The 18,720-nt window shown below is 39.4% G+C and overlaps 1 protein-coding gene across 1 annotated transcript; it reads left to right on the top strand.

The window, feature by feature from the left end:
- Positions 1-1,264: 1,264 nt before the first annotated feature.
- klhl20 (kelch-like family member 20) lies at positions 1,265-14,027 on the top strand. Its single transcript, XM_068340714.1, has 14 exons — positions 1,265-1,370; positions 3,034-3,097; positions 4,013-4,270; positions 4,385-4,493; positions 4,718-4,924; positions 7,127-7,285; positions 7,370-7,464; positions 7,577-7,692; positions 8,354-8,537; positions 8,644-8,787; positions 9,025-9,158; positions 9,433-9,641; positions 9,751-9,857; positions 10,200-14,027. The coding sequence occupies exons 2-14, from the start codon at positions 3,075-3,077 to the stop codon at positions 10,282-10,284; spliced, it is 1,830 nt and encodes a 609-aa protein (XP_068196815.1). The 5' UTR covers positions 1,265-1,370; positions 3,034-3,074; the 3' UTR covers positions 10,285-14,027.
- The last annotated feature ends 4,693 nt before the right edge of the window (positions 14,028-18,720 follow it).

Below are 18,720 nucleotides of genomic sequence, written 5' to 3'. Positions count from 1 at the left end.
AAAACAAGTGTGTATCAAGTTACAAAACTGATCTATTTATGATTCATACTTTTCCCACCATGATAAACTAGAGTGTGACATCTAATACGGCATGTGTTTGTGTGAGGGTGAATTGATCCACTGGTGTTAAACCTCAGATCCCACTACAGAACATGGCTGTCACATGTGATGTGTGTGTGTGTGATAAAACATTTCACCTTATAGGGGCTGTGTAGATTATTACAGGTGAAAAAGATTCAATCTCAACTTTACATTCAGTTTGGATAAATAACATACCTATTTAGGGTGTGGTTGCTTTAACATAACCACACAAGAATTGTTTTGATAGTTCAGTTCAGATATAAATTTTTGTTTTATGTCATTCAGGACAAAACACCAATTTTGCTGACAACTGTAGTCTTTCATTCATTGTCAACCACTGGTTCTGCTTAATGTGGTTGAGATAAAGAGGATAGAGTTACTAATCAAATGTTAAGACAAGGTACCAAACTTCATAAATTTATATAAACAGAAGATTCCCTTTTTTCTGTAATTATAAGATAAGAGTAGCAGTAGTTTGGTGTGCTGCTCTCTCAGGTGTGGCCGGTGTGGTGGAAAGTGCAAACAATGATGGAAAGACTGCCCAGCTGGAGAAGTGGAGTGCTTACAGTGTCACAAAAAGGAGCATTTCACTGCAGTTTGTCCTTCAAGTGATGTAGTGGGACTATGTGAAATTAAAGAACATAACATAAACACTGAAGAATATGCATTCCCAGAGGAAATGGAAACAGGGGTATCAGAGCCATAGATATAGTCCAGGCAAACAAAGCATAAGTCTTCATGGTCCTGAAGACTAATAAGTACGTCTTCCACATCGCGTTTGACATCTTTTTAAGTTTGTATTAAATATAAATGTTCAACTCTTCAACATTTAGTTTCATTTGGTGTGCCATTAGCCTAAACAAGAATTAGGCCTGTTGATTCCTTATTTTCCATGATTAAAAAAACACTTCTCCCTCTTTTTTTATTTTTATTTTTTTACGAATCGCACCCCGAGTAAGGATGACATTATCTTCCTCTTGTCAGGGACATCAAGCAGGCACAGTATTAATGGAGAACTTGTTCTCTTCTTGACCCCAGTCAGATAACATTGTCAAGCAGCACATCAGGAACATGAACATGTAGCTCATTTTGGAACAGGTTCCTCCCTTATGTTATCAGTAATGACACACTTCTGTTTTATTTTGAAAGTATCCTGCCCGGAAGCGCTTAGCATTTGCCATGCGCATGATACCTCGGAAGGAAACCTCCCGTGTTTAACAGAGGGCGTTAAATTGTAAATATTAACAAAACCAGGTGACTTCTCAGCATCGCGAGGATGGAAATATAAGGTAAAATCTTTCTAAAGTGTCTGCTTTTCTCATATTTTTTGCCATAAGCTATAATTTAAATTTAGGTTATAGCTGTGACCTGAACATAAGTTAGTTAGCATTAGCAGTCACAGTTTATAGCGTTCGTAGTGTCAGATTTAATGCGGTGACTGACAGTCAAGCAGTATCCTACACCCAATATCTCTGTTAACTAATATTTGCTTTTATTGTTTGTCACTTAGTATTACTCTTCTTTGGTTCTCTCAATTTGTGTAACCGATAAACGCTTGGGTTTTGGAAGAATCGCCTGTGGATTCCCATCCGCAGAGCTAGCGATAGCATAGCGTGTGTAGTTTTTCTCAGATATTCGTGGGAAATTAAAGTTGTAAGATTAATAGTTAGCTCAGTGAATTATATGATGAACTGCTCTTGAAGCACGTGTTTTCCATATTTAGCGAATTAATCTCTGACACAACCATCGATTAATCCCATCACAAATGGATTTTAAGTTTTCTCGTACAATTGGAATTAGTGATCGGGTTATAAACTAGGTTAGCTGAGTTTACAAAGATAAAAGTAAGGGGAAATGTGTGTAAGGTTATGTCTTTGTTGTTACAATGCAATGAAACATTGTTTGACAGTGATGCTACATACTCAGCTCTGCAGCTCATCCCATAAATGCATGTTTCTTATGAAAAAGGGAACTTAAACCGGATTTTTACTGTTAGTAGATTTTTGTGTGTGTTTGTTTTGCCAAGAAGAAACAAGGAAACAATTTATTAAACACACATTTCAGTACTTTCTGTTTTTCAGTTGTAGTTTTCGACTCATTTCTGATGTAAGTCTTCACTGCTGTTTTGCTGTTACCTTCATCTGCAACAATCAAGTATATAATTAGTTTATTTTGGTTTTCTGATAAGGTTAACAATGGTTTCATTGTGTTTCATTATATCTTAAAGGACTCTGCTACACTATACTTTTGACAGCTGCTCAAAACACAGCAGTTTTGAGTGTCAAGTGTGTATTTATTGAACAATAGATGAAGATTCCAAAGGTTGTCAAAACTGGAAATGAAGATTATATGTAATCATTCCATAAATGTTGTATTGTTGCTTATTAATGCTAAATTATATCTTGCATTTATTCGCATTACCTCGTTTGTCACTTGAATACAAATCCGAACGCTGGTCATATGATGATGTTGCAAGTCTTGTGCATTCAGAGGAATCACTGCACTGAAGTGTTTATCAAGCACACAAAGGCAGTGTGTTGCAGTAACCCCATCTTTCAAATAAATTGGGGTCAATAAAGTACTTGTACACTAGTGCACGAAATCGACAGTTTGGTATAAGTTAGATTTTAGTTGAAACTACAAACACATCATTTTCCATTTTCTCTACATCCAAATGTCACAATGATCGTTTATGTTACATCTGAGAATATCATGGGATGATCCTTGTAAGGGATATGCCCCAGACTGCAATGAAAAAAAGGTATTTGCCCTAACAAAGAGGATGTTTTTACCTTTTAATGTTCAAAACAAGTACATTCCCAAAAAGGAAAAATGAAACTGAATCTGTAACAGGGATCTCACTTAACTTCTCTGTCGTAAACATTGCTACAGTTACATGCAGTTTTCTAACCTCTCTGTTTAGTTTGCTTTAAGGATTTGTTTCCTTTGCAGGTTAACCTCAAGCTGTGGCACAAACCATTACTCTACAGTGCATGGACACAAAACCAATGCGTAGGTAGGTGTGTTGTTTAGGTGTAAAACGTGTTTTATTCCTCAATGACATTTGGCACTGTGTGTGATTTTCATATAATTAAAATTAGATCTTAATTTTTTTTCTTTAACTAAATTCACGTCTATCCTTCTCTGCCTCCATCTCAGTGAGATTTTGTTTGGTCTTTTACTTTAGCAGAAAGCAAGGGTTATGCTACAAATGAACGGGTTGGCTGAATTTTGAATAGGTGGCCTTAATTTGATGCTCAGTTACTATGAAAACATATCGTCTGTGTCACAGGTAATGATTAGACCACATGCAGTACTCAGTGCATCCAGATGACAGGGATGCTTGGCTGGTACTGAAGGGCCCATGTCCCAGAACCAAATTGATCCCACAGCTCTGAACAGATGTTTGGTTACATTGAGTAAATGTTCTGCACTAGATAAGCTTACACTGGCTATCGAGTGGCTAACGGCCTGACTATATTTATCTCATATGCACAGTAAATCAGGTTTGAGGGGGCTGTGAATCTGCAATCAAATTGCATTTATCAGGATAGAAAATGCATTTAAAATAACCAGTACACGTCTAAATTAGATGTTTGCATTTGGCCAATAATTAATTAATCATATTTTCCAGATTGCTCAGTAATTTAATGCAATGTAAGTCAATACAAGTTATGAAGAAAAGACTATATACTATTTGCAAAGTGTTCTGTACACAGAAGCGTGTAAAATGGAGCGATAGAATGGGGGGATGGGGGTTTGTGTGGTGTTGATGTAGTCCTGATTAGGGATCACGTAGACAGTCCTCCATAAAGACCATCAAAACTTTGTCAATTTGTTGGATTTTATTTTTAAAATGTTGATGAGCAGAATTTGTTCTAGTTTTTTTGGTTATTATTACTCAATCATTGGACATTTGATTGATGTTTAGGGCCGCCAGTGCACGCCAAGACGCCACTGGAATGGACATCACCAGCCGCTGTACTTTGGGGGACCCCAACAAGCTCCCTGAAGGGGTCCCCCAGCCTGCACGAATGCCCTATGTCTCAGACAAACACCCACGACAGACCCTGGAGGTAATCAACTTGCTGAGGAAACACCGTGAGCTCTGCGACGTGGTGCTGGTGGTGGGAGCCAAGAAGATTTATGCTCACCGTGTGATCCTGTCCGCCTGCAGCCCCTACTTTAGGCAAGAGACAATCTATATTTTATATTGTCTTGAAATAAATCCACTGCCAAACAAATGAAGATCCAAATACTGTGGCATAAATGAGTAATATATTTTCATTTCCTCACCCTTAAGGGCGATGTTCACTGGGGAGCTGGCAGAGAGCAGGCAGACTGAAGTGGTGATCCGTGACATCGATGAGCGAGCCATGGAATTGCTCATTGACTTTGCCTACACTTCACAGGTAACATTAGTATAAGAGCAGTCAAGTTAATTTCATGCAAATGGACAAAGCCTGTGAACCGACACGTCGAGTGTATCTGAAGGAAGCGACTGCTGTATGGCTCATTAACAGGACCTCAAAACAATATGTAGACATTTATAGTAACTTCAGCTCCTGCACTAAAGAGGTTTCAGTCAGCGTGACGAACATTAGAGTCTGTGATGTGCTGACTTTCCTGCCTCCAGGTGACTGTAGAAGAAGGAAACGTCCAGACGTTGCTCCCTGCTGCCTGCCTCCTTCAGCTGGCTGAGATTCAGGAGGCTTGCTGCGAGTTCCTGAAGAGACAGCTAGACCCCTCCAACTGTCTGGGTATCAGGGCCTTTGCAGACACACACTCCTGTCGTGAACTGCTACGCATCGCAGACAAGTTCACGCAGCACAATTTTCAAGAGGTAAGTGATTTGTCGTACTACGTCATAGCATACAGATATGTTTGTATGTATATGTAAAAGTACAATTTAAAACTCTGGAATCTGGTTACCGCAGGAAGATTAGCAAAGATATGGATCCTTTCAATCAGAACGAACTGGAACTCATAAACGAAGCATCATGGATCAAGTTTCTTTACATGCTTCAAACTGTGATCGACAGGAAATCATGTGACAGACGCTCACGTTCAGTTGTTTAGATGTCTGCTGCTCTTAATCACTGCTCTCACTTTTTCCAAGCCTCAGGATCTGTGCACACAGTATCTGATTCAGTTGATTATCTGTCCGACAGTAGAGTAACAGATGTGTGAGAAGCCCAGAGTGTTGACTCACACTACATGACACGCTAACAGCTCAGAAGAGGAGAAAGGCTGTCAGATGTCCCACAGCTTTGTAGCTGCACCTCTCGCTGCAGGTTAACTGAAATCGGTCAAAATATGAGGCAGATTTCATTCAAAATAAAAAGAGAGGATCCTCTTCTCTGCTTTAGCTCCACTCTACTTTTATAAGATATTTCCTTGTCCAGCTAGATACATGTTAATACTTAAGATGAACATTTTACCTGTGGATATTTGTTGCTTTGACTACTGAAATATTAGTTCAGAAAGACTCTTTGTCAAACATAAGTGTTTTATGTATCTACAGTTAACAAATCTCCAATAAAGTATGTAAAATTTTAACGTTCCTTGTAGTTCCGGGAGCTGCTTTTTCGTATTTTCATTGTTTTTGTGGGTGTCTTGTGGCCTGCAACACAAAACAGTTCCTCACACTGGAGAAACCTCCTGCCAGAGTTGCAAATGCTGATGAGCTTTCTCCAACAGCAGTCCTGTGTTTTCTGTTCAGGTTACGGTTAATGTTCATCACGAGAACATTGTGCTCTCCTCCGCCTCCAGAGCTGAGTCATTCATTTGTATGGGAGTGTAATTGGAGGTGGAAGTGGAGGATGATCTACTACTAGTGTATTATCATCCTATCTGATGATGTGGCTGGAGGTGGACCTGCTTCTGGGAATAAGGAAACAGACACCAGAGGGGTTTTTTGAGACCATTTGTTGCTTTATGCTCTTCTCAAAGCACTTAATCCATATGAGAGTAAATGCATCAGTAAGGTAGTCATTTGGGCACGTTATTGTGGACGTGTGGACTGGTATGATGGTGGCTGTTTTGAAACATGACCGTGACGTTTCGGGTCAGTTCATTTACTGAGCAGGTGCCAGGTATGCCTTCCATATGCTGACGCCAACATCAGCGGATTCAAAAGACATTGATGGCTCAACTGGATGGTACCCAGATTTCTTCACTGTACCCCTGTTGTTTGTGTATGATGCTCTGAAATAAAAACCATCACAAAAAAAATAAATTGATGCGTGCTGCATGGCGACTGACTCACAGATTGTGCTCTTTCTGGCTAGAGGTGATAATTTTAGAGAATTATGTCATTTCTGGGAAGCAGAAACACTAATGACAAGTGAAATAGTAATCTTTTACATGTTCAGACACTTCATATTAAACACAAGAATAATCTCAGGATATTCATAAAGCATTTTGAATATACAAAATAGTTCTTTACATTTGACATAATTACAGACATTTCAAATCTTATGAAGCAAATACATTTTGGGGCGGCAATAGCTCAGTCTAATAGGTCTGGGCTGGGGGTCGATGGGTGGCTGGTTCATGACCCATGTGGGCCTAAAAGTTTGGAGTGTGAACTGATAGTGAGAGGTACCAGTTGTGCTGAGGTGCTCTTGAGCTAGGCACCGTCCCCTTACGAGTTTCTCATTTGGTGCAACCCATGTGAGAGCTGTCCACTGCTCTACCTCCCATCATCCGCATGCCTGTAGGCCCCCTGTGTGTGTTTGTGTGTGTTGACGAGTCACTGCGCGCTACTGTAGCCTGTTGAGGAAGAGATGAGTGTTGGGGCTGTGGGGGTTTTGTCAGAAAGGGGAACTGCGGGACAATCAAATATGGTGGCAGGCATTTGTTCCAATCTTAGTTATTCTGGTTGGTTCAGTAACTAATATTTAAATCTAACCCTGACAACGCTCTAATTTTGTGGTTTTGGAAATATTTGTATTTGTTGATAAAGGAGAGTCACAATTTCCTGTTGTCTTTTTTTTTTTTTTTGGCAGATTTGCTGACTGACTGTTCTGCTCTTCCCTCTCAGGTTATGGAAAGCGAAGAGTTCATGCTGCTTCCTGCCAACCAGCTGATTGACATCATTTCCAGCGATGAGCTGAACGTTCGGAGTGAGGAGCAGGTTTTCAATGCTGTGATGGCCTGGGTGAAATACAGCATCCAGGAACGCAGACCACAGCTACCGCAGGTGGGTGGCCGAAGACACATGTTATGACCTTGAATGTCTTTATTGCTGGCTCCGTTACTGATGTTGGTTCCGTATGTTGTGTAGGTACTGCAGCATGTCCGACTGCCGTTACTCAGCCCCAAGTTCCTGGTGGGTACTGTTGGTTCAGACCCCCTCATTAAGAGTGATGAAGAGTGCAGGTGGGTCCTTCTTCTGGTTTCTTAAATCTTTTGTACTACAGATACTGAAGGGGGGACCTTCAACATTATGTCCTGTATATCATGTACTGTACTTGCTTTTCTGCTATTTCAGAGACCTGGTTGATGAAGCTAAGAACTACTTGCTGCTGCCACAGGAGAGGCCCTTGATGCAGGGCCCAAGAACCCGGCCGAGGAAACCTATCCGCTGTGGAGAAGTACTTTTTGCAGGTCGATCAACACCTTTATTCAATAGAAAATAACCTAAAGCACATGGTCTGAAGTCCTAAAATAAACTGAAATGGTGATTTATCTAGTTCATCAGATCTTCGTGTGTTTTGAATGTTATCTCCTTTTCCCTTTGAAAAACATACACAAGAAAAACCCTTTAGAGTATTTCTATTTAAACTGGTCTATGGGTGGTGGATCTCCCGGCTATGTCTGTCTCATCAGCAACAACTGTTTGACTGTAGTTGAGCAAATGTAAAAATATTTAACTTGGAGAAAGGGAGACAGGATTTATGCAGCTTGTGTGTCTTGAGGGCCAGGTTTTTTTTTTTTTTAATGTGAATAGTGGATGAAACAATAAAAACTAATCACAGAAAGTATCAGTTCACCTCTGCTGTCTGTGCTATTAATGCACATCGGAGTTCTTATCTACGTCCAAAAGTGGAAAACAGCTTTTGTGAAATAGCTCTTGATAAAGCAGCCACCCTTCTAATAAATCCTGAAGTGATACATTTGTCGTAAAACATCTATTAAGTCTGATAAAATAGTTATTTTGTGTAGGTTAGTGTATACACACATCTAGTCAGATGACGTTGGTGCATCCCATTTAATATTAATAACAGATCACTACATTAACATTTTCCGTTGTCCCCATGTCTCACAGTTGGTGGATGGTGCAGTGGTGATGCCATTTCCAGTGTGGAGCGTTATGACCCCCAGACCAATGAGTGGCGCATGGTGGCATCGATGAGCAAGCGGCGATGTGGAGTTGGGGTTAGTGTTTTGGATGATTTGCTGTATGCGGTTGGAGGCCACGACGGGTCATCGTACCTTAACTCGGTGGAAAGGTAATCATTCAGGCCTTTTACCTTTCATGAATATTTCATGGTCGTTTTTGTGTACTCAAAGAGACAATTAAAAGGATAACCGACTCATTCCACGTCTTGTGTGCAGATATGATCCCAAGACCAATCAATGGAGCAGCGACGTGGCTCCTACTAGCACCTGCCGTACCAGTGTGGGAGTGGCAGTCCTGGGGGGCTATTTATATGCCGTAGGAGGACAGGATGGCGTTTCCTGTCTCAACATTGTAGAAAGGTATCTGTGAGAACGCAACACTTTCACCATCTTATATCAGGGTTATATCTAAATCAGACATTGAAGTAAAAACCTGCTGCCTAAAGGATTAGTACGTCAGTTCAAGTTCGTACCCAAACATTTGTAGTTTTCTATGATCATTCTGACTTCTAGAAGCAGTTATTTATTTATGATGAGAAATAAAATTGTTTTCAGGGTTTTTTGTTGATAATTATATCTTAATGTAATATTTTTCAGGTATGACCCCAAAGAGAACAAGTGGACTCGTGTGGCCTCCATGAGCACCAGGCGGTTGGGTGTAGCTGTTGCAGTGCTGGGCGGGTTCCTGTACGCTGTAGGAGGCTCTGATGGGACGTCGCCCTTAAATACAGGTACACTGTGGCAGATTCTTTTTCAACCTGTCTTTCAAGAAATTTTTTTTGGCCATCAACCTGGGTTATTTCATGGTATCACTTGCAAATGAGACTCAGAAATGATACAACTTTTGTGCACGAAGCCTCAATCAAAAAGAACACATGGATCAGTCTTCTTTTGATATTGATCCCTCTTTTCAGGTCTTTTTCATGGGAGAGTAAAAATGAATAATTTGCTTCATTTTCTGATTTGTAGTCATTTTCATTCTTAAAAAAACTCATTATTTTGTAGTGGAACGCTACAATCCTCAAGAGAACCGCTGGCACACAGTGTCTCCCATGGGAACCAGACGAAAGCACCTTGGCTGTGCCGTTTACCAGGACATGATTTATTCTGTCGGAGGGAGAGACGACACCACGGAGCTGAGCAGTGCAGAGCGATACAACCCAAGAACCAACCAGTGGTCTCCTGTCGTGGCCATGACGTCCAGACGGAGTGGGGTATGTGTGTGTGTGTGTGTTTGTGTTTGATTTGTGTGTGTCAGTTGTGCCATATTCTCAAATGTTTTTTCAGACAGGCAATGATATTTTCTTGTGTGTGTTTCTACAGGTCGGCTTGGCTGTTGTAAACGGTCAGCTGATGGCAGTGGGAGGCTTTGATGGGACAACTTATCTCAAAACTATCGAGGTTTACGACCCTGATGCCAATACATGGAGGTAAGAGTCACTCAACATGGCAGTGGTAGTAGTGGTCAGTCATTCACACGCTAAAAGGTGATTGTGTAATATAATAAGTCGTTTTATCAGGTGATACTGGTATTGAAGTGAAATCCAATTTGTCCCGGAGTGGAAAAATAATTGCTTTCTAGTCTGTAGATTCCTTCAAAGAAATTTTTGAGTCACTGCATTTTAGCACTCCAGCATCACTGAACATTAAATATATTATTTAGCAAAGTAAAGTATTCAGCAAAATATTTAGAAAAATAATTTATCTTTTATGTTGAAGAATGTTTGAACATTCCTCTTTTCATTCATTTTCATCTCACTTGCTCTTTTCAGGTTGTACGGAGGAATGAACTATCGTCGTCTCGGTGGAGGGGTGGGCGTTATTAAAATGACTCACTGTGAATCCCATATATGGTAACACGCCCCACCCCTGCCCACCCTCCATGCACATACACATCCCCTCACACACGTCTCATCACGTTGCAAGTGGATGCCTCTTATCACCAACTCTTGTGCCTCCAAAAGAGACTCTGAAATTCATGTTGGGGTGAAAGAAATGTTTGGCAGGGGGAGAGGATGGAAAGAGAACTGACTCTGAACTCCAGTTCATCCCGAAGCACACCGAGCTCATTAATATGGATTACCCGTCATCGATTGAACACAGTCATCATAACGTCCTGAGCTGAACTCTACCAAGAACCATTAAGCTTCCAGTTTTCATCTTCCAAGACTCTCACTTGGAGACATTTGGTTTGGTATGTGTGATGACGGCTAGAAACTCCATTAGGGAAGATGAACAGTGACGTTTAAGAAGTTCAAAACCATCCAGTTACTGGAGAAAGCCCCTTGATACTGAACACAGGAGAAGAAGCATTGCATATTAACTGATGAAGGCAAATCTCTCGTCTTTTTCTACTTTGCTGCAGGCCTCGAAAACATACATCTCAGCTGTATGTGATGTCTGCGGTCTCATGTGTAGCATCAAACAGTAGTAGGATGGCAGGCAGTTAATCTTCTGAAATCCAGTACACATAGGATATACACTCGAGAAAAAAAAAAGAAGCTATTTATTCAGCTGGGAATCAACACTTTCTCCCAGTGTCACCATTGTTGAATGTGAGCTCTTCCTAGAAGCTGTCTGTTACTTTGATTTCAGCTCAGATGAAGATGGGGCGGTTAAAGGAATGACTGCAGATCTTGTCAGCTTTTCCTCCCAGCGGAAAGAACTTTGACATCAAATTTATCCATTTATGTTGTTGTTTTCTTGTTGTCTCCAGTGCTGAATCCCAAAGGCTTCAGCACTCTTCAGCGCCACACTCCTTTGATTTAGGGCTATGCATTGGCAACAGCCTGGTGGTGCAATAAACATCACAATACAGCGGTTATGAGTCAATACATCTCTATGTATGCAAAGTGATATTTTATTTCCCAAGACTGATTTTTGTGCTTGCATTGCGAAAGTCATTTGTTGTGGAGAAAGATTAAAACACTGCCATCTAGCGTTCAGGGTTTTAAATACAACACAAAGTGAACCACAGTCATCTATCAATAAAATCAATATAATGTTTCTGCAAATTGACAATGTTAAAAAAGAAACAAATAACAATATTTAGATTTTATCATACCTATATATTACATTCATCACCTGTGTTACAATAATAATGAGTTTGTTTTTTTTGCTTATTGGCTAATCACGTCTACATTGTATACTGTGTAAGATGAGTCAACAACAATACTGATTCTTCAGCGGTGTGAATGTTCAATGCAACAATACATGGTTTTGTCAGTATTTTAGGTTTCATCTGTGGACTCATCAATTCCTTCAATGGTGGAGTTTTCATAACACAAATACGTCCCAAATACTATATATATATATTTTTTTTTAAAAAATCCTCATTTCTTAAGAAGTTGGTCCCTGTAGTCTGACAGACTTTTTGGTTAGATTGTTTTGTGGAAGCCGGAGTTAAACTACGGTGTCTTCGTTGGAAGTTTGACAGATCTGTGGGCCTTGTACTGATATAACATGATGGAGTATCATCCTTCCCATCAAAGCTAATTCTGGGATGCCTATAAGTAACCCTTTCTGTGGTGATTTGTTGTTAAAGAATAACAAAGATGTTGCTTCAAACTTGGTTTAAGGTTTGAATTTCTCTCACAGTAGTGAAACCCAGTGATCCACTGTGAGTGATTTTGGTGTGTCTCAAAACAAAACCCAAGCGAAGTTTCTTCATTGACTAAAGTTACGCTCCAAAGGTAAAAGATTTTAAATCCTATAGCAACTTTTGAGAAGTTTGACTTTCATGCCATGATGCAAGAATTACCTTTTGTGTCAAATTTGATATTTAATCGTCAGAAGAAATTTCTTAAAGAGATCTAAGATGTTGATCACCTCCGGATGAATGGAGGAGAATTGATTTCTGCAAGTGGTTTCATGTTACATCCTGACAGTTTCAAATATCTCTGCCCGGCAACAGATGTTGAACATTTCATTCATTCTTCAGGTATGCAGTCATACAGTAACAGCTCCAATTGTTGTCAGTGATGTTAGTTTGTTTATACAGTTTTAGGGTTTTGAGACACTGCCCTCATAAACTGCAATGTAATGGCGCCACCTGCTGGAGAACAATTATAATTATGCGGTAACTTGAACAAACATCCGGATCTCTGAAATAGAGATAGCTCATCACAGTTGTGCAGTTTAAATTGTGTGTGTTGTAGTAACAGCTCCAACACAGATATTTTTATGCATTACAAGATGAAGCAGATCCTCACCAGAAATGTGTTGCTGATGTTTGATAGTAAATTCATCCTGGATTTTCGTTTAGGATTTTTAAAAAAAATATTATTGGGAGATTTCAAGCAGCAGGTCCACTGACTGAAGATCAAAAGTTGTATTGAGGGGATGTTCTGAAGACAGAAATGATTTTCACTTGAAATATTGAACTGGGACAATTTCATTCAGTTTTCAGACCACATCTGCCACATTAATAGTAGTAAATGCCACATTCAGTGCTGCTGAAAGTGTTTTTTTTGTTCAACAATGCATCCCTGCTTCTTTAAAAGTCCCTAACAACGTAAGAATTTTTCACTGTTGCAGAATTATAAGGAAACCACGCTCAGTTTAGGAGTCCACATCTGTTTCCAGATATGTTGTGTCAATGCTGAAGGAAAAGTTCACCAAAAATTAAAACAGCCTCAGTCTGCTCACCCCTTGGCTGTAGAAAATCAAGATTCTTTATCTACAAGACATTTGGAGCTGAACAGTAAAATGGCAAAAAAAACCCCAACAACTCATGGCCAATCACCACGCGGTGTCACTGATTTGAAATAAATGTTTATTACCGTCTTGAGATGAAACCATCATTATAGCCTCAACACTTGAAACATTAGCAGAGTTTGAACATGTGTTCATTTACCAGAGCTGTATGAAATCATGTTTATTTCATAACATCTCTTCCTCACCACGTCGTCTTTAGTTTTATAGGAGAGCGCCACAACACTTTTACTGTGAAGCTCCAGAAGTGTCCTTTGAACATGGAAATTTCCTTTGACCTTGAGTCGACACGGGGATGTGGAGGAGATAATGACTGTCCTCTAAATGGCTTAAACCTTAATAACATATTTCACCATCATAAAATGTTTGTATACATGATGAGAGCAGTTTTTTTTTTAAATGCAGAAAGTCACAGATGATGAATGGTTTGGGTTTAATACTCACTTATCTTTGCCTACTTTATGACCTGCAGATTTTGTTTCACAAAACTGAGTGGTGCTTATTTTTTAGTCATGTTTTACTGATGATGCATTGTGTTGGTGGTGAACAGAAGGTCAGTTAGTAACCTCTACACAAATGTTTTTTTTTGACTAGCGTCTGTGCCTATGGGCGTTATTTCTGGTTAATTTTGAAACAGCCTTCCGTCAGCAGCTCTGGACTCACCATGTTCACTATAACACGGATTAAAGTTTTGCCCTGGACAAACCAAGCAGATATGTGTGTGTCTTCAGGATCTACTGCTTGGCTTTTATCCATGAATCAGACGTGTGAATCATTCTTTCATTTCTGCCTGTCTCAAAAATGGTTTTACAAAATGCTCAGCATCTGTTTTGCATGAGGTTTAACTTTATACAAGATATGCAAAGTGTTTTACAAAAAAATAAAAAAAATAATGCATACATGCATCAAGACAGTGATTGAGCATGAATGACAGAAATTTCAACCAGGTAATAACAGTGGAAATCAGAATCCTAATAAACATTACATTGCAGATGAAAAGACTCTTAGCCATCCGTGACTGACCGTGCAGTCAAATGAAACGCAGCATTTTAAAAGTAGTGAATAGTTTGGATAAGACAAAGCTGATTCTCTGTTCTGTTGAGCGGAATAGTCCAATATCACAGGGCTTCAGCTGCAGATCAGTAGCTTCTTGTCTCCGAGCTTCTGAAAGGTCAGACCTGAAAGAGATGGATGTTCAGTCAGCTGACAAACACTAAAGGTTCTTCTCACCACAATTGGAGCCACAACTGGTAAAAGTGAAACTCCTGGGAGGACAAGGAGTCAAGTGTGTCCATCATGGAAGCTACTCAACCAAGTCTACATTTAAATGTATCTCTGTATTCACCATGCAGCCGCATTCAATATTCTAAATTCCAAAGTTTTGAGATGAAAGAAACCAATTTTAAGTTTTTCAGTTTGCTTTTTTTTCTCCCTGCCACAATCTATTACTTCTATTACAAACCCTTCAGGTTGGAAGAAGAAAACTATTGACTCTGAATCCTTTTCTGCACCTGATGCCAGAGTTGTTCAAGCAAACAGGAGCCATAGGTTCATGGTTGTCATTTTGCAAACATAGGAGGACAACTTGAAGCACTTTAATGCTACGCATAAATAAACAACTTATTTCTTACAGTGGAATGCAGTTTTTCACAATTGGACAAACCTGTTAGTATTACCCATGATTCTATTTATGTAGAACTATGCAAAAATATTTAATAGCCACTGGAATCTGTGAACTTATTTCTTATCCTTACTGTTACAAAGGCCTGCAAACTGTCAAGAAGACAGTGTGACCGTAATTGCTGGGTTTGTGTTTCATAGTTTAATTCTTTTCTGTTATGCTTAACAGCGTATCATTAGTCAGTCTAAAATCATTGCTATAATTTGGTGAAATCAGTGTGACACAGAGCACTTTCACTCAAAATCTAATTTTACAAAACCGCATTAGAGACATTTGTAGTCGACTGATTTCATGAAATGAAACAACTTTGTGAGCAAATGACTTTTTATAGAATGTCAAATAATCTCAAGTCACATTTTCAGGTTTCCTGTTAAATTACTCATTTACAAGTTGTTCCAGGACAAATGGAAACCTCAGCTTCCAAAAAGATGGGACTATTATAATTGTTAATACCAACATTTGCATTAAAAAAAAACAAAACACCCATCTATTCACTAATCCCATGCACAAGTAAACCCATCATAAGCATGTTAGGGTTTGATCTCATAAGGGTAAGAAGTCAGCAGGTTGTACCAACTGGTAATACTACATTGCACCTTTAATAACATTCATATTAATAGAAATTACAATAACACAAGTCTTCATAGTTAAGAACATTAAAACTATTCAGCTTTTAACTGCAGGTTTCTTTTAGAACAAGGTGTTTATGCTCAGTGTTTCTCACTAAAATACATTGTGTGCATGCTTAGAAGAATTTCCTTCTTCATGAAACTGTTGCAAAAAACTTTTTTAAAGTCATATATTATTATCATTCTCTATTGCACTAGTGAGTTTAAAAAAAAGAGGCTAGAGGATGCATGATGCTGTTTATTGACAGTACATTATCACTATCCACCCCAGGAGCATGACACATTCTTAATGCTGAAGATTATTTTATTATTAACTGGGAGATGTGTTCTGGTGTTTAAGGGCTGACAGGAAGGTAGACTGAAATACTGACACAAATCTCAAATTGTACCAAACATTCTCACTAAAAATGAATTTCCCCTGTGACAAAATACCGTCAAGGGCTATTTTTGTGCCGCTGGCCTCCGAATAAAATGAATGGAATTTAATGAAACCTTTTAAATCGAAAATCGCTAAGAGCAGAAAAACATCTCCCAACAGAAATCCACCCTGATGCATTCTAATGAAATGAAAGATTTATCTATGATTTATAGTACCACAGGAGGCTGTGGTGCACCTGTCTAATGCTGAAGATGTGGATGAACCAGAGAACATTTCCTAGTCGCCCACTGAGGAGAAATCTGAACATTACGGCTGTAAAATCACAACATCTACCAGTGATCTGAATACAACAGCTCCAGATTTGTTCAGGCAGATTAGATCACATTCCAGTAATGACCTGTTTACACCTTGCTTTAAGTGTTTCCTTATCAGGATAAGAAGAATGGGCAGAGATCACATAATTATAGTTCTGAACAACAGTTTTATGCCCGATTACTACATGTCTATTTTATTACAGGCCTCAAAGAACATGTGAAGTATTATTTTTTTTGTATTTCATGAAAGGCAGACGATGGCGCAGCGGGTAACACTGTTGACTCAAAGCAAGGTTCTGACCTGAAGTCAGCTGGGATATGCTCCAGCAGACCTGTGACGTAAAAAAAGCTTGATCTAGATTGGCAAATTTCAAAATCAAATGTAATCAAAAAACTAGAACTGCTTTCTCTGTTTTATTCCTTCCAGGGATCTGGATCCTTAAAGCTAGTGTAGGTGTAACATTTTACCGGGTTTAATATATGCTAGAGCGGCACGGTTTCACAATGGGTAGCGCTGTTGCCGCTCAGCAAGGTGGTTCCGGATTCGAGTCCCGCTCTGTGTGGAGTTTGCATTTTCTCTCCATGTCTGCGTGGTTCTCTCTGGGTTCCTACCTCCAAAAACATGTGCTTCAGGTTAATTGACCAGTTCCAAATTGACCGTAGGTATGAGTTTCCCCGACCTCACGCCCTAAGCCAACTGGGATAGGCTCCAGCTCCCTGTGACCCGCGACGGTGGATAGATCGGTGAAGCAAAATGGATGGAATATATGGTAAAAATATGCAAAATATGCTTCTTAACAATATAGGAGTGACCACTATTCTGTTGTAGGAGGAGACCTAAAGTTATGCATTCATGTTATTGAATTCACAGCAAATTCAGTTTTAAAATTTTGTATGAATGAATACTTTATTTCAAACGTGCAGAATAACAACAATAATCGAGACAACAGTAATAATAATAAAAATAATACACAAAACATGTCTGAAAAGTAGTAAGATGAATCATAAGCTTATTTAATCCTACCCCTTCTTCACTTCTCCATTAACATGAATACATGAGTGCTTTTAGCATGTTAATGTTTCTGTATCTCTGACACAGTATACAACTATTACATTTCTTTCTTTCTTTCTTTCTCTGTCTCTGTCTCTCTCTCCACACACACACACACACACACACACACACACACACACACACACACACACACACACACACACACACACACACACACACACACACACACACACACACACACACACACACACACACACACACGTAAATATATATACAGTAGTTACATATGGAACTATAATAATATACTAATTGGAAGTAATGTAAATTAAATGAGAAGCAATACAGTGATGTTTTTTGTTCCTACTCCTCCACTGTTCCTACTATTACTTGTCAAAGTGTTTCCTTTTATAAAGTCCTGCAAACTACATGGTTAATAATTATAATACAGAAGCCCTTCAGCCATTTTTTGCTCCATTTTCGCGTAATTAACGTAGACACAGCTTGGTGTAGGTTTTAATCATGTGCAGTTTCAAGGGTATCACACTGAGCCTCCCTGCAGGAGAGCCGGTGGATTGGTGCCCTTGTATTCAACATTCATTGTTTCAAGGTTATTGGAGGGTTCATGGGAGTTTTACCCAGGTTTTCATTTGACAAGATGGACATTCCCATTCTAGGTATGTATTATCTGTAATTATACGGGCTGTAGTGGGAGCATGAACACTGGGGCTGATTGCTCCAAGGCAGGGAGTCCTTGGATAACTGCAGTCAGAGGTGTTTCCAACAGGGCTGCTGCAAATGGATGGATCTGTAATGGTTGAATTAGAGTGAAATAGCACTAATTCTCCTGCAGTGTGAGCTCAGCCTTGGTCTCTGGGCTCGTGGATGGAGCTCTGAACAGAGTGGCTGCTCCTTTACAGAGGAACTCACTAAAGTGCTCTGGAATGCAAATCAGAGCACCACCCAGGGGTCTTCTTTTACAGACTGGTGCAACACATTACAGACCCAGAACCGGGCGCAATGATTATTCAGTGGTTCTTTTTTTAATTCAAAAGGAAGAGTTGAACAGGTTGCTATGTAGATAGAAGATGTTGGGTCTATCTTTCCTGGCCTTCTGCATTGATAAGTGATGTAAAATGGATGAAGTTAATAGTTTCAACTCTGTTGTAGAAGAAAACATAAAAAACATAAGAAAATAAAGTTCTCTGCACATTTCAGTATATACATATTAATTAAAAACTACATGTTTGCAATATCCAAAAGCATAGCACACTTGCAAGAGGCTATCATGATTTATAAGAAAAGCATGAGCACCTGCTTGTTTAGCTTGGATTTACCGTCATCATCATCATCACCATCATCATCATCATCATCACCATCAACACTAAGTCTTCATCAACCAACACAAAAGCCAAGAAACACTTCATGGGGAGGCTTGAACTGTTTTATTTTAAACAGTCTTATTTATTGCGCGGTGGAGGCATTGCTCGGTAGGAGTGAAAGCAGCGAGGTGTGAAATGCCCGTAGGCTTATATGCTCTACCCGGCTGTTACCTTCAGACACACCAA

The sequence above is a fragment of the Antennarius striatus genome, chromosome 18 (assembly GCF_040054535.1).
Source record: "Antennarius striatus isolate MH-2024 chromosome 18, ASM4005453v1, whole genome shotgun sequence".
Taxonomy (NCBI): Eukaryota; Metazoa; Chordata; class Actinopteri; order Lophiiformes; family Antennariidae; genus Antennarius; species Antennarius striatus.
This window is presented reverse-complemented; position numbering and strand designations above follow the sequence as displayed.